At 46.8% G+C, this 16,042-nt stretch overlaps 1 protein-coding gene across 1 annotated transcript; it reads right to left on the bottom strand.

Moving 5' to 3' along the window:
* Positions 2,253-15,133, bottom strand: LOC102169897 (cationic amino acid transporter 3-like). The gene is made up of 12 exons (XM_018063032.1): positions 15,028-15,133; positions 9,538-9,937; positions 6,721-6,879; positions 5,195-5,372; positions 4,878-4,990; positions 4,489-4,711; positions 4,182-4,321; positions 3,981-4,083; positions 3,595-3,791; positions 3,228-3,394; positions 2,849-2,957; positions 2,253-2,692 (listed from the first exon to the last, which is right to left on the bottom strand). Exons 2-12 carry the CDS (start codon positions 9,908-9,910, stop codon positions 2,571-2,573), a joined length of 1,884 nt encoding a protein of 627 aa, XP_017918521.1. The 5' UTR covers positions 9,911-9,937; positions 15,028-15,133; the 3' UTR covers positions 2,253-2,570.

Genomic DNA, 16,042 nt, shown 5'->3' with positions numbered 1-16,042 from the left:
ATCTGAGGTTATTGACATTTTTCCCGGCAATCTTGATTCCAGCTTGTGCTTCTTCCAGCCCAGCATTTCTCATGATGTACTCTGCATATAAGTTAAATAAGCAGGATGACTATATACTGCCTTGACGTCCTCCTTTTCCTATTTGGAACCAGTCTGTTGTTCCATGTCCAGTTCTAACTGCTGCTTCCTGACCTGCATACAGGTTTCTCAAGAGGCAGGTCAGGTGGTCTGGTATTCCCATCTCTTTCAGAATTTTCCACAGTTGATTGTGATCCACACAGTCAAAGGCTTTGGCATAGTCAATAAAGCAGAAATAGATGTTTTTCTGGAACTCTATTGTTTTTTCCATGATCCAGCAGATGTTGGCAATTTGATCTCTGGTTCCTCTGCCTTTTCTAAAACCAGCTTGTACATCTGGAAGTTCATGGTTCACATATTGCTGAAGGCTGCCTTGGAGAATTTTGAGCATTATTTTATTAGCTTGTGAGATGAGTGCAATTGTGCGGTAGTTTGAGCATTCTTTGGCATTGCCTTTCTTTGGAATTGGAATGAAAACTGACCTTTTCAGTCCTGTGGCCACTGCTGAGTTTTCCAAATTTGCTGACATATTGAGTGCAGCAGTTTGAGAGCATCATCTTTCAGGATTTGAAATAGCTCCACTGGAATTCCATCACCTCCCCTTGCTTTGTTCATAGTGATGCTTTCTAAGTTCCATTTGACTTCACATTCAAGGATGTCTGACTCTAGGTAAGTGATCACACCATCATGATTATCTGGGTTGTCAAGATCTTTTTTGTACAGTTCCTCTGTGTATTCTTGCCACCTCTTCTTAATATTTTCTGCTTCTGTTCAGTCCATACCATTTCTATCCTTTTTTGAGCCCATCTTTGCATGAAATGTTCCCTTGGTATCTCTAATTTTCTTGAATATTAGCAGAATAACCTGTTAATGATTTGCTTTGTCTCCTGCCCTGCTTCAAGCAACTGTTTTATCCTCCTAGCCAATCTACACCAAGAATAATCATTTTAAAAATCCTTCACGGCTTTCCATGAGATGCCCACCTACATCCATCACTTCATGATTTTCATTTGAAAGTGAGATCCAATGCAGGGAGCCCCTTCACCACCTCCCCGCCTTCTCTCTTCTCTCCCCAATTTCTCTCTGTATTTATTTTCTCCTGCAACATGATATAGTATGCGCCACTCATAGATCAGACATGGCTTTAAAGGCCAATTTTCCATTTTAATTAGTTGAGCAAAATTTTTTTCCCATATAAATACTGTACATTCAGTGTGATAACATCTGCTAAAGAAAATTTTATCCCTCTTGGGGCACATAAAACATTGTATATACATGCGATTATTTGATTATGTGTCTCATCTCCTAAAACTGAACACATGGTATTTCAGACATTTCACTCTATTCTAGTTGGTCATTCCCACAACTCTAGACACAAGGTATGGTTGCCTGTATTTCTTTCCAGGTCACAGTCTCTGTGTTTCACTGGAAATAGGCATAAGAAGGCGCCTCCTATATGCCCGTTGATACTTTATTACTCCCTTTATCTAATAGTTAGGGCTTCCCTGGTGGCTCAGATGGTAAAGCGTCTGCCTACAATGCGGGTTCAAGCCCTGGGTTGGGAAGATCTCCTGGAGAAGGAAATGGCAACCCACTCCAGTATTCTTGCCTGGAAAATCGCAGTCGGACAGGACTGAGAGACTTCACTTTGACTTTTCAGTTCAGTTCAGTTCAGTTCAGTCACTCAGTCGTGTCTGACTCTTGGCGACCCCATGAATCACAGCACGCCAGGCCTCCCTGTCCATCACCAACTCCTGGAGTTCACCCAAACTTGTGTCCATCGAGTCAGTGATGCCATGCAGCCATCTCATCCTCTGTCGTCCCCTTCTCCTCCTGCCTTCAATCCCTCCCAGCATCAGAGCCTTTTCCACTGAGTCAACTCTTCACATGAGGTGGCCAAAGAACTGGAGTTTCAGCTTTAGCATCATTCCTTCCAAAGAAATCCCAGGGCTGATCTCCTTCAGAATGGACTGGTTGGATCTCCTTGCAGTTCAAGGGACTCTCAAGAGTCTTCTCCAACACCACAGTTCAAAAGCGTCAATTCTTCGGTGCTCAGCTTTCTTCACAGTCCAACTCTCACATCCATACATGACCACTGGAAAAACCATAGCCTTGACTAGACGGACCTTTGTTGGCAAAGTAATGTCTCTGCTTTTCAATATGCTGTCTGGGTTGGTCATAACTTTTCTTCCAAGGAGTAAGCATCTTTTAAGCATCACTTCCACTTTTAGTTAATAGTTAATAGTTGTACTTTCTTTGTGAAAATTGATCTTGCTGCCCACTTATGAATCGTGTGCTTTTCTGTATACATATTATGTTTTGAAAGTTTACTTAAAAATTATTCAACAGTAATGTCATTCTATCTGGTGGCAATAAGTACACGGCTGTCACTGCATTTCAACTTCAGACTCCATAGAGGCTCAAAGTCACCCTTGAATGGGAAGATACCTCCAGTGCGTGAAAGGATTCTGCACAGTATCAGTTTCTTATGGTTAACCTGATTCATTATTGGGCATGTTTTGGTCCAGCATTTGGGAGGTGGAGGCTGGTAACTGTTTATCATTGTTCTCCTCCAGGCTGTGTCGGATCCCATATCCAAAGTATATGGCAAATCCTAGGAGGGAAATGAGATGATGAGAAAGAAAAGTTGGTGCTCTCCTCACTTTAAAATCCCATTAGCCCTCCTATTATGCTGTCTGACACAGTTTCTGGGAGAGGTAGTAGGAAGACACTTGGGTTCAGTCACTCATTTTCCAGGGAAGGCACTTACCAACCGCCATCCAGACGCCAAATAGGACCCAGGTCCCAGTGTTCATCTGCATCAACAAGTAGATGTTCACAAAGATGCTCACCAGTGGGAGGACAGGCAGAGCAGGCACCTGTGGGCAGAGTCAGCTCATCCCTGGACACACCCCAGATGTCTGAGAGGGAGACTGCAACCCGTGTGTCAGAAGACTCCCATTCTACTCAGGCTGTGTGTTCAGTGCCTACTGACATTGTGTACGTAAAGCACTGAGTGTGGATCAGGGAAGAGTCCAGTGGTTTTAGCAACCCCTGTTATTCCTGGTCCAGTGAAGGACACTTAGACCTCAAAGCATGCAGACCTCCTTCACTCAAGGTGGACACTGTGGGCACATGAGGTCACCTACCTTGAAGTGAAGAGCAGTGGGGTCCTGGGGCTGCCTCCAGATGATGACCGTGACCCCAGTGATGAGCAGCAGCAGCAGCACAGCCACTGTTGTGAGCACGGGGTCTCCAGAGAACACCTGGCTGGGCCACTGGGCCAGGACCAGGCTCAGGATTATCAGCAGGAGAACTGCAAGGGTCAAGGTGGAGAACAGGCTGGACTCCAGAAGCCAAAGACGCCAGGACCTTGGGTCACAGCCTCCCCCCCATGCTGCCCACATCAGGAAGGGCCACTGTATCTCCAAGACTCCTCCTCAATTGCTCAAAACACACTGCCTTCTCCATGCTGTCAATTCCAGAATACAGCCAAAGAGAAGTCCCACTGCTCACCAAGCAGGGAGGCACATCCATAGACAATGTGGCCAGATTTCAGAGTGGGGGTGGTACCGGTAGGGAACCACAGAGTCTTTAGAGTCCTTGACGTTCCTGCTTCTGATGCAGGTTCCCAAGGACTTGCTTCCCATTGTGAAATATCAATTTCATCATCTATTTTCTCATTCTTGCTGAGATTCTGTTCTGGTTGATACCTGCATTAGAAATATCAAGGCAGTATTAATGGTAGCCCCTACTCATCCAACATTACCCAGACTAATCCGTCATTTCCCAACGTAATGATAGCAGGACATTTAGAAGGTAGCAGGAAGGAAGAAGAGAATAACCTCTGCATCAATCCCTGTGAGTCAAAGACCCCCAGCCAAGGTGTAGAGAAGTCTTACCTGAGGACAAGGACTGAAAAGGCCACCAGGGAGTAAGCAAGCAGGGTCCCAATTGACACAAGGTACACAAGATCGATCAGCTCCAAGAGTAGAGCCAAGACCGCTAAAATCAGGGCCCAAACAAGGTAGAAGAGAGTGAGACTGTAGATACATACAAGTCAAGAAAATTGATCAAAGACGGAGTGGATTTTGTTTATATACCTGCAAGCATTCCAGAAACCAAGATGGCCCAGATGGGGGTTCCTCTGCGGCCATGGAGTTGGGCAAGTCCCCGGAAAAGGAGACCATCCTCTGCCATTGCGTAGATCAACCGAGGCATGGTGAACATGGTTCCCAGGAGGCTGGGACAGGAAATGGAAACATGTGAGGATGTGGAGAAGCAGGAGAGGCCAGAGCTTCTGTTCCCTGTCTTCCTGGGGTCAGATGTCTTTTCTTGTTGTTTCTCAATCCAAGGACTATGATCCGTGATAATCCCACAGAGGGTGGATTAAAACCCTGTGACACCGACCTGGATGTAAGAGCACATAGGGTGCCAACAGCCACGACATATCGGGCAGGGTTCCACCTGACATGGAGGAAAGCCTGCAGCAAGGGGCTCTGGGGTTGAATTTGGTAGTAGGGCACCATGAGGGTGAGTGCCGCTGAGACACCAAAATACGCCAGAAAGCCGATAAAGATCGTGATCACGATGCCCAAGGGGATGGAGCGACGAGGATCTTGGGCCTCTTTCCCTGCAAGATGAGTGGAGTACAGGGTCAGTAAACACACTGGAATGAAAGCACAGGATCTGATTTCCCCTTGCACCTCCAAACACAGTCTAACCTTCTCCCAACCCCTGCGCCCAAGGGCAGCCCAATCTGCCCAGACCCTCAGTAAGACACCCAGCGACCGTGTTACCTGTAGTAGCAATGACGTCAAAGCCAACAAAGGCATAGACGCACGTTGCTGCTCCCTGGAGAATCCCTTCAAAGCCAAAAGGCAGAAACCCTCCAGAACCCAGAGGGCCCAAGCTGTGTTGAGAGAAGGAGCAAGAAAGAACATGGGTGAGGTGTGTTCACAGGAGTCCACTGGGCTCCTCAGTTAACTTCGCAAGCCCTGGGCCCCAGGATTTGTATCATCTAGATCCGTCAGCCCCAAAGTCGTTAGTCCTCAGCTTATTCCCAGCTCTGCATCAGACGCACAGGCATTACTGCGACCAAGATCACCGTCCTGACCTATAGGCGTCACTGGATCCAGATGTAGCTAATCTGTAGTCCTCTTCCGTGAGCTTCCAATTGTGCAGGTCTCCCTTAATGAAGCCAGAGAGGATGGTGAAGCTGAGAACCAAAAGGTTCAAGCCAGTGAACACTTTGTTAACCAGGGTCGACTCACGAGCTCCCAGAAACAGTAGTCCTGTGGAGGAAGATGGAATAAGAGACATCCAAAATAACTAAATCCACAGAGACAGAGAACAGACGAGCGGTTGTCAGAGGCTGGTGTTTGCGGGTGAGTGGAAGGTAGACAGTGATCGCTTGGTGTGTACAGGTTTCCCTTTTCTTGCGATGAAAACATTTGGAACTAGAAGCAGGAAATGGTTGTACAACAGTGTGAAGGTGAAAGTGAAAGTCGCTCAGTCGTGTCTGACTCTTTGCGACCCCATGGACTTAGTGCATGGAATTAATTCTCCAGGACAGAATACTGGAGTGGGCAGCCTTTCCCTTCTCCAGGGGCATCTTCCCAACCCAGGGATCAAACCCAGGTCTCCCACATTGCGGGTGGATTCTTTACCAGCTGAGCCACAAGGGAAGCCCAAGAATACTGGAGCGGGTAGCCTATCCCTTCTCCAGTGGATCTTCCTGACCCAGGAATTGAACCAGGGTCTTGAAGGTACTCAGTGCCACTGAATTGTCCACTTTGAAGATGGTTAATTTCTTACTGTGGCAACCATCTCACAATAAACCAATCGATCAAATCACACTTTGCATATCTTAAAATTATATAATATTGCAATCTCAATTATATCCCAATAAATCTGGGGCGATATGGTAAAAAAAGAAAAAGTTTAATTTCCTGTGAATTTCCTCTCAAACATCTTCAGTCTCAGTACACGGAAGAAACTTCTAAGTCAAAGTAAATGATTATCAGGTGGGGAGGATTTTTATCTCTCAAGAGACTCTTGGTAAAGTCTGGAGACATTCTGATTGTTGTAATTCAGGAGGTGGGCTTCACTATTTTGTAGTGAGTACAAACCAGGGTGGTGGTGGTTTAGTCACGAATCGTGTCTGACTCTTTTGACCCCATGGACTGTGGCCCGCCAGGCTCCTCTATCCATGGAATTCTCCAGGCAAGAATACTGGAGTGAGTTGCCGTTTCCTTCTCCAGGGGATCTTCCTGACCCAGGGATCGAACCTGGGTCTCCTGCACTACAGGCAGATTCTTTACTGACTGAGCTACTGACTATTTTACCCCTGGAAAAACCAGGAGTGCTACTCAATATTTTACAGTGATTCAAAATAAAACCTACAATGAATAGGGCAGTACTCCCCACACACACACCAAAGAATGATTTTACGCAGAATGTCAATAGTGCCAAGGGTGGAAAACCATGGTCTACGTCTGTCTTGCCTTCCTGTCCCTCTTGTCCCAGACACTTCATTCCAGGCTTAATTGGCCCACCATTCTGGAGCCCCTAGCCTTCTGCACCCCAGCTCTCCTCTTCCATACTCTACTCTGCCCGTTCCATCACTGAACCGTGTCTCACCTGTAAGAAGCAACACCAGGCCCAGTGCAAAAAAGTCTGCATATGTGGCCTGGAAGTAGGGCACGTTCAGAGAGAAAGTTCCCTGGAACGCCTGAGAGATGTGGTTCCCAATCAGGCTGTCAAAGGCGGCACTCCAGGCCCTGGACACACAGGCGGTGCCTGCAGAGGAAGAAACGTTCATCAAAAGACGTGAACTGAACTCCTGCCATGTCATGGGAAGCATGGGGGAAAGAAGCCAACAAATCACTTAAGCTCAAGAAGTTTCTATGTATAGACGGAAGAGAGTGGACCCAGATGATTCACAAAATAGCTCAACTATTTAATATATTGCTGTGTGCTGTGTTTAGTCACTCAGTCATGTCCCACTCTTTGCGACCCCTTGGACTGCAGCCAGCCAGGCTCGTCTGTCCATTTAATACGTTAGCAGGAGATTAACGTGAGGCCAGAAAAAATATAACTGGAAGGTGGGATCAAGAAGGTTAGAAGAATGTAGGGCAAAAATCACTACAATATTGTAAAGTAATCAGCCTCCAATTAAAATTAATTAATTAAAAAATGAAGGTTGGAAGATGAGGGTGAAAGTTTATTTCCTTTTCTTTTTTTTTTTTCATTTCTTTTTTTTTAAAATTTTTTATTTTTTTTTAATTTTAAAATCTTTAATTCTTACATGCGTTCCCAAACATGAACCCCCCTCCCACCTCCCTCCCCACAACATCTCTCTGGGTCATCCCCATGCACCAGCCCCAAGCAAGCTGCACCCTATGTCAGACATGGACTGGCGATTCAATTCTTACATGACAGTATACATGTTATAATTCCCATTCTCCCAAATCATCCCACCCTCTCCCTCTCCCTCTGAGTCCAAAAGTCTGGTATACACATCTGTGTCTTTTTTCCTGTCTTGCATACAGGGTCGTCATTGCCATCTTCCTAAATTCCATATATATGTGTTAGTATACTGTATTGGTGTTTTTCTTTCTGGCTTACTTCACTCTGTATAATTGGCTCCAGTTTCACCCATCTCATCAGAACTGATTCAAATGAATTCTTTTTAACGGCTGAGTAATACTCCATTGTGTATATGTACCACAACTTTCTTATCCATTCATCTGCTGATGGACATCTACGTTGTTTCCATGTCCTGGCTATTGTAAACAGTGCTGCGATGAACATTGGGGTACATGTGTCTCTTTCAATTCTGGTTTCCTCGGTGTGTATGCCCAGCAGTGGGATTGCTGGGTCATAAGGTAGTTCTATTTGCAATTTTTTAAGGAATCTCCACACTGTTCTCCAAAGTGGCTGTACTAGTTTGCATTCCCACCAACAGTGTAGGAGGGTTCCCTTTTCTCCACACCCTCTCCAGCATTTATTGCTTGCAGATTTTTGGATCGCAGCCATTCTGACTGGTGTGAAGTGGTACCTCATTGTGGTTTTGATTTGCATTTCTCTAATAATGAGTGATGTTGAACATCTTTTCATGTGTTTGTTAGCCATCCGTATGTCTTCTTTGGAGAAATGTCTACTTAGTTCTTTGGCCCATTTTTTGATTGGGTCGTTTATTTTTCTGGAATTGAGCTGCAGAAGTTGCTTGTATATTTTTGAGATTAGTTGTTTGTCAGTTGTTTCAGTTGCTATTATTTTCTCCCATTCAGAAGGCTGTCTTTTCACCTTGCTTATATTTTCCTTTGTTGTACAGAAGCTTTTAATTTTAATTAGATCCCATTTGTTTATTTTTGCTTTTATTTCCAGAATTCTGGGAGGTGGATCATAGAGGATCCTGCTGTGATTTATTTCCTTTTCTTTATTTTTTAAAGATTTTGTTTATCGATTCATTTACTCTTGGCCGCACTGGGTCTCCACTGCCGCACGCGGGCTTTTCTCCAGATGCAGGGAGTGGGGGCTGCTCCCTAGTTGCAGGGCACGGGCTTCTCTTCTTGTGAAGCATGGGTTCTAGGCTGTGTGGGCTCAGTGGCTGTGGCACATAAGCTTAGTGACCCCACGGCATGTGGAATCTTCTTGCATCAGGGACTGAACCCATGTTACCTGCATTGTCAGGCAGATTCTTAAACACTGGACCACCAGGAAAGTCCCCCTGTTTTAAAAAATATATATTTGCTTAGCTGTACTGGGTCTTAGTTGCTGCATGCAAACTCTGTGGCCCGTGGGATATAGTTCCCTGACCAGGGATTGAACCTGGGCCCCCTGCTTTGTGAGCTCAGAGCCTTAGCCACTGGACCACCAGGGAAGTCCTGAGGGTAAAATTTTAAACTGAGTTGCAGGATTTCTCTGGTGGTGCAGTGGTTAAGAATTCGCCTGCTAATGCAGGGGACATGCAGGGTTTGATCCCTGGTCCAGAAAGATTCCGCATGTCCCAGGGCAACTTAGCCCATGTGCCATAACAAGAGGAGCTGTGGCGATGAGCAGGCCTCACACCAGAACTAGAAGAGCAGCCCGTGCCCAGCACCAAAGACAGCGCAACCCGATAAATGAAGAGATTTAAAAAAAAATGGGTGGTAGAGAACTCCCGCAAAGGCAGCAGCTGAGCAGAGACTTCAAAGAGGTGAAGGGATGAGCCTGTGGGCCACGCCCCCTTCTTACCCACCCCCCGCAGTTCCCTTTCCCTCAGTTCCTGGTCCATCATTTAAAGGAAGTGGGGTTGATCTGAGTAGAAAGAACTTGTGGGGTTTTTCCTGCCACAATAACCCACTTCAGCCCACAACGTTGACAACAAAGTTTTCCCAAATTAATAAAGACTCCAGTACCTCCTCTGAGTTTCTGATCTGAAGCCCCACACCTTCCCCCACCCCATCGTCTCACCCATGACATAGGACAGGATGAGGTTCCAGCCAGTGATGAAGGCGCACAGCTGACCCATGGTGACGTAGCTGTAGAGATACGCAGAGCCGGAGCATGGTACCCGGGCTGCCAACTCTGCATAGCAAAGCCCGGATAAAAGAGTAGACAGACAGGCCAGCAAGTAGCAGATGACGATCGCTGGTCCAGCCTCATACGCAGACACTTGTCCAACCAAGATGTACATGCCATTCCCTAGGGTGCCGCCCAAACCCAAGGCAATCAGGTCGAGGGTGTTCAGACGACGAGCCGTGCACCTGTCAGACGCCTCCCTGGGCCCCAGCCGCCGCCTGCGGACCAGCTTCTGACCAAATTGGTGAACATACTGACACAGCATCCTAGGCACAGTTGAGGAGGCTCAGATCTGCTGAGAAAACAACAAGGCAAGCCGTCAAGAGTGTCCACCTGGCCTGGGTCCTGGGAGTCCAATTCCACAGAGCATAGGAGTGATGGGAGCAGGTGGGGAAGGATGCACTGGGCAAGTTCTCCAGCTCTGAGATTTGGTATCTGAGGCGTGAAACCTTGAATATGCTTCAGCGTTACTGGAAGGGTGGCTGAAGAGAAGTGAGGGGAAGGAGAACGCGTCACTCTAAAACATGCCACTTTGGCTTGCGGACACTTCAGCTGAAGGCAGCTGAGACGTTGCAGCCTGAAGGAAAGCCTTTTGCCTCTCCTTTCATGGCTCAAAATAATTTAGATTAAGTGCCTACGCCAGGAAGAGAGCTATTACCAGGGAGAACTTTTGGTCTTTGAAAGACTTGTCTGTGCAGAGGGGCAAACGTTTGTTAACCAATCATTTGCTCTTCCCATTTTCTGAAACCGAGTGGGGTTGATCTCAGAGCGAGTGAGCGAGAGACAGCCTCAAGCAGTGGGTTGAAAGGAGGTCTTAGTTCTCTGCTCAGGAATTGGAGCTGGGAGGCCTGGATGAAAACCAGGAATCCCAGCCTCTCATCCACCAGGGGCTAGAGGCTAGAGACAAGGTGCCCCTGGCTCTTGTCCTCACTGAAAACCGCATTTCTCAAGGAGGAAAAAACTGTTTTAAAAAAAACCGAACAGGTACAAAGTGCATTATTAGAGGCACAGCACAAGCGGGAGAGCGCACAGAGGAGCAGCCTGTTTAGTTAAGACAGAAGCGAGGCCGAGTCACACACCTGGAGGGAGAGAGTGTGGGCGTCTCCCCTCATGGGAAGGAGCCCCGGACAGAGGCAGGAAAACCCTTCATACCCAGCAGTTCTTCCACATCTTTGCTCACCTTTGGCCAATTATCTGGTTTCTTTTTTCACACCTGACCTGCCCGACAATCCTCCCCAACACATATGTGCAGCTCTCTTCCAAGATGGATTCCAGCCCAGAGGCCTGAGGGGCCCTTGGCATCACCTATTATGGGATGGCACTCCCTCTTTTTGGGGCCTGCAGAAGCCTTCCTGTGTATGTGGAGCGTCTCCCTTGCCCTAAAGATGGGAAATACGTGACCTCTTGATCTTTTACCCAGACAGGGTTTTGTCACTGTTGTGTTGTTGCTAAGTGGTAACCGACTGTTTTGCGACCCCATGGACTGTAGCCTGCCAGGCTCCTCTGTCCATGGGACTTCCCAGGCAAGAATACGGGAGCAGGTTGCCGTTTACTTTGAGGGATCTTCCATAACCAGGGATTGAACCTGCATCTCCTGCGTTGGCAGGCAGCTTCTTTACTACTGAGCCACCAGGCAAGCCCCAGACATAATTGTTTTCTCTGTATCACTCAGGAAAGGAGGACAGACAGTGATATGCAGCTCTTGCAAAGTCAGACAAGTCAATATGTAGTCAACCCAGATTGGAATCAGCACATCTAGCTGATCTTAGGTCCATTGACCTATGACCACATGGGTTCCTCCATAGTAAAAGTGAAAGAGTTAGTTGTTCAGTCGTGTCCAATTCTGTGACCCCATGGACTGTGGCCTGCAGGCTCCTCTGTCCATTGGATTCTCCAGGCAAGAAGACTGGACTGGGTGGCCATTCCCTTCTCCAGGGGATCCTCCTGGCCCAGGGATTAAACCCAGGTCTCCCACATTGTGGGCGGATTCATTACCCTCTGAGCCACCAGGGAACAGCGACCCTGGTGTAATCCTTCAGAAGCAATCTCTGACTAAAATTTCCAAAAGGCCCCTGAAGGCCAAGAAAGCTGTGCCAAAGGTCTATCACCAGATTTTGCCTAGGTGGATTTCTGTCTCACAGAGGTCTGCCCAAACCTTGAGTTCCCTGCATGTGTCTTTTTAACCCAATGAGACTGTTCAGAGCCCAAAGATCCTCATTTTCTGGAGGGACCAAGCAGAGAGAAACGAAAAATGTTTTAATTTTATCTGCGGATGTCAGTTACCAAGTTGTTGTAAATCACCAGCAGCTTGAGAATAGCTTTTTTAATACCTGAAAACCAGATTAGAAGCCAGTAATATGTCAGAAAAAAAGTCATAAGCATTATAACCATACTTAGCATTTTTTGGGGGCTTCCCAAGTGGTGCCACCTGCCAATGCACGTACATGTAAGAGACACAGGTTCGATCCCTGGGTCAGGAAGATCCCCTGGAGGAGGGCATGGCAACCCACTCCAGTATTCTTGCCTGGAGAGTCCCACCAACAGAGGATCCTGGGGGGCTGCATGCAGTCCACAGTGTCGCAAGGAGTCAGACAGGACTGAAGCGACTTAGCACGCACACACACATGTCTTTAGTGATTCATTTAATCTCCTGTAATTAATGTTTGTTCTTTTTGAGTCCAATTTTTTCCATTAGCTCTGTTGATCTCGCCTAATGATTGAGGATTAGTGACAGTGATAGTTTCAAGAAGTTTAGAGGTTTTAAGGGAAGGTTTGTATGATCTGTACAGCGAAGGGGGTACTTTGATCACTAGAGACTGTAGAAGGTATATCCCACGTGGAACATATGTTTTAACCATTTTCTTTCCATCATGAGGGTAACAAAGCCAGGTAGTCAGGAAAGGCTTTAACCGATGAAATGACAATGAGGTTTGCCAAGGAGCTGGGAAAAGCTAAATGGTCATCTTGGATTTCCCATCAGTGTGACTTTAGTTGACAGCTGTTGTTCACCTTCTTTAACTTCCCTAACCTAACAGTAGACCATTGCCATGGGGCAAAGGCATCAGGGTGGGCAAAAGTCTGACTACAAGGAGTTGAGTTTTGTAGAAGCAGAATGAACTGTGTCTAAATGTGCCGTAATCTTCAGAGATCATCGTGAAATAATACTTATTCACTCAACCAAAGTAACGGGAAGATTTCCAAAGCGAACATAAATGACTTAAAGGCAAGGGAGTTCACATGGTGTGTCGTCAAAGGCAGTGTTCCAAGAAAACTGTGTTCTCTTCACAGAGAGAAAACCAGACTTCTGTCTGGCACTGGCTCACCGTTACTAACAACATTTATTTACCTAATTCATTTCAGTTGAATCTTAGAAAGTCCACTCTACAAATCTGGAAGAGGGAGCACTTTTACAAAGGTATCAGAGTGTAAACACACATGTATATCCAGACAGCAATCTCATAATTTCATTTTCTATACTTAGTCATGAATCAGGCATTATGATACAAAACTCACTGGTTTATAAATAGCAGTTGGGATGAGTAAAATTTTAAAAAGCTTTGCCCTCATTTTTTTGCCCAGTCTCAGGAATTAGAGATTATTAAGGGCTATAAGTGTTCCTGGGAGCCCTGGTGTCAAAGTACAGGGAGAGAAAGCCACATTCTCTTAGTAGGAGTTGTTTTTTCAGGGTCAGAATTCTGAAAGAAAAAGTGTTTTAAAAGCTGGCTTTCTCTAACTGTACGTGCAAAAAAAAAAAAGTGTTTTTTTTTTTTCCAATTTCAGATTTTTTTCTTAATTTTCTCTGAAGTGCAGAGAATATTGTGGCCACACCATGTCATAATGAAATATCATCTTTCTTTTCTGTAGTCATAGTTTCATAGCTAAAATTTAGACCAGTGCTCAAATTGGCCCTAAAAATAGGAGCAGATAAATGGATGATAAAATGTTGCCCCAGCAGGGACTTCCCCTCTGGAGAGGTGGGATCTTAGTTTGATCAGAAGAATCTGAAGAAGTAGAAGAAATTGCAGGATTTGGGGAAGCTTGTTACACCACCCTGCGAGTTGGGAGAAGCTGATGAAGACTGTTTAGAAGTTCAAGAGAGTTTATCTCAGCTTATTTTCCAATCCTGTGGTGATAAAGATCTAATTGTCAGATAGTATTACAATCTAGAGGCCCCAATCTCTAGGTCACTTTCCATCCCCCAACCTGAATAAAGTTCAGGTCATGTTACAGCAAATTCTGTTTTCCCTTTCTCAACCCATCTGGCTTAGAAAGAGGATCCTCGCACGCTGAGCAACCTGCAACCAAGAACAGCGCTCCTAGAAATGAAGCCCAGCCTCCCAGAAACATTACTCAGGGACCCCTGAGGGAGACCCAGAGTGTCTTCTGAATTTCCTTCAAATCCTGGGCTTCATGGCATTTCGAGCATCCTCCACCAGACATCTCTGGTCAACCCCGTCCTTGTGCCAGGGGTCCAGGGGCGTGTGGGTATTTGAACCAGTATCGGTCCATCACCAGGGGTCTCTTTAAGTGACATCTGTTGCTGCTTTGTGGTATGGTTCAAAATAGCCAGCCCAGTAGGCTGTCCACGGCAGCATGTGGACTGTCAGAGCCTGGGGCTGGCGGGGGCGGACTGCTGGAGTCACTGGAGTTGACTGCAATGCAGAATGCCGTGGGGGTCAGGACCTGAGGCTGAGAGCTGGGAGTATTCCCCTCGGGGATTCCTGGACACGGAATAAGGTGGGACATTAAACAGCAGAAGTACCCTAGGTCTATTGCCCTGTTTGTTTGGCATCTAAGGTAAACATGAAGGAGACTTAAGGCTTGTGGGGGGCGGAGGGAGCAGACCAACCACCTTGCTTCATGAGTAATGCGGGAAAGAAAATCACGGGGAAAAAAAAGAGGAATGAGGTGTTTGTGGTAGCAGGGGACTCCGGGAGAAACATTAAAAGACAGTGGGGCCCGGGGGTAAAGTGTGGGTGTAGCAGGGAGTGATTTGTTGGAGGTGCTGAGCTACAGCTTCCAGCGTGCTGCTTGCGAAGTCCAAGAGAAAGCACTGCTTGAGTGGAAGACCTCCTGGGGGTTGTAGCTCAGGGAGAAAGGAGAGAGAAGGAAGAGGGAGAGAGGAGGGAGGAAGAGGGAGAAAGAAGAGGGAGAGAGGAGGGAGAAAGAGAGAAGGAGGGAGGAAGAGGGGGAGAGGAGGGAGGAAGAGGGGGAGAGGAGGGAGGAAGAGGGGGAGAGGGCTCCTTCATTGAGTGGACCCAGATTCAGCCCTGTGGATCCAGGAAAGAGAACAAGGCAGAGACCGAGAGCAAGTGAGTTCTCACGGGAGAGACTGAAAGCCAGAAGTCTCCCACCAGCAGTTCAGGGAGAACAGCAGTTTACCTTGAAATCCCGGGTTTCAGCATCAGTGATCTCGGGAGAGTCAGCCGTGAGCGGTGGCTTAGTTCTCAGCCCGGGAACTGGACCTGCAGTTGACCTTGAAATCCCATTCTCGGAGACAGAAGGCCATGAAGGGTGGCCTGAAGCGAAGTCTTAGTTTTCTACCCAGGGATCTGCCCTGAGTGGCCTGGATGAAAATCAGGAGTTTAGCTGCTCGTCCACCAGGGGCTAGACGCTAGAGACAAGGTTTTCCTGGCTCTTGCCCCCACTGAAAAATGCATTTCTCAAGAAGGCAAAAATTGTAAACAAAACAAACAGGTACAAAGTGTACTATTAGAGGCACAGCACAACAGATGAGAGTGCACACAGAGAAACTGCTCAGTTAAGACAGAAGCGAAGCAGAGATTCACACTGGAGAGAAAGAGTGTGGGCGTCCTCCCAGGAGGAGGAGCCCCATAGAAGGCAGGAAAATCTATCATAAGGACAGTTCTTCCAGACTTGTTTACCTTTGGCCAGTTATCTGGTTTCTTTTTCCACACCTGAGCTGCCCTAAGGATCCTCACCAACATGCATATGAAACTTTTTTCCAAGATGGATTCTAGTCCAGAGCCCTGTGAGCGGGTCCTTGGCATCACCTATTTTGGCATGGCATCCCCTTCTTTTCAACCTTCAAGGAGACTTTCTGGGCATGTGCAGCATCTCCCCAGTCCTAAGGGTGGGAAATATGTGACCTCTTGATCTTTTAATCAAATGGAGGTAAGCCCTGCTGTGATTGTTATCTTAAGTGTCCATAGGAACAAAGTCCGCTACTTACTCTGATCCTGTTAGTTCCCTCTTGAAGGACCGACAGGAGGCTGGCTGTAAATATCCAGCCTAGAGCCCACCTGCCTCTTTCCTCAGGAAATGTAAACAGGAGTCTAAATCTAAATGTCTAGCCTAGAGCTTACCTAGATCCTACCTCAGGACCGCATGGGGCTCCTGGGCACAGAGGCATATTTCTGTCCCTGTGTTTCTTGTA

Source organism: Capra hircus, chromosome 18 (genome assembly GCF_001704415.2).
Source record: "Capra hircus breed San Clemente chromosome 18, ASM170441v1, whole genome shotgun sequence".
Taxonomy (NCBI): domain Eukaryota; kingdom Metazoa; phylum Chordata; class Mammalia; order Artiodactyla; family Bovidae; genus Capra; species Capra hircus.
Note: the sequence above shows the minus strand (reverse complement) of the source record. Positions and strands in the feature narration are given on the sequence as shown.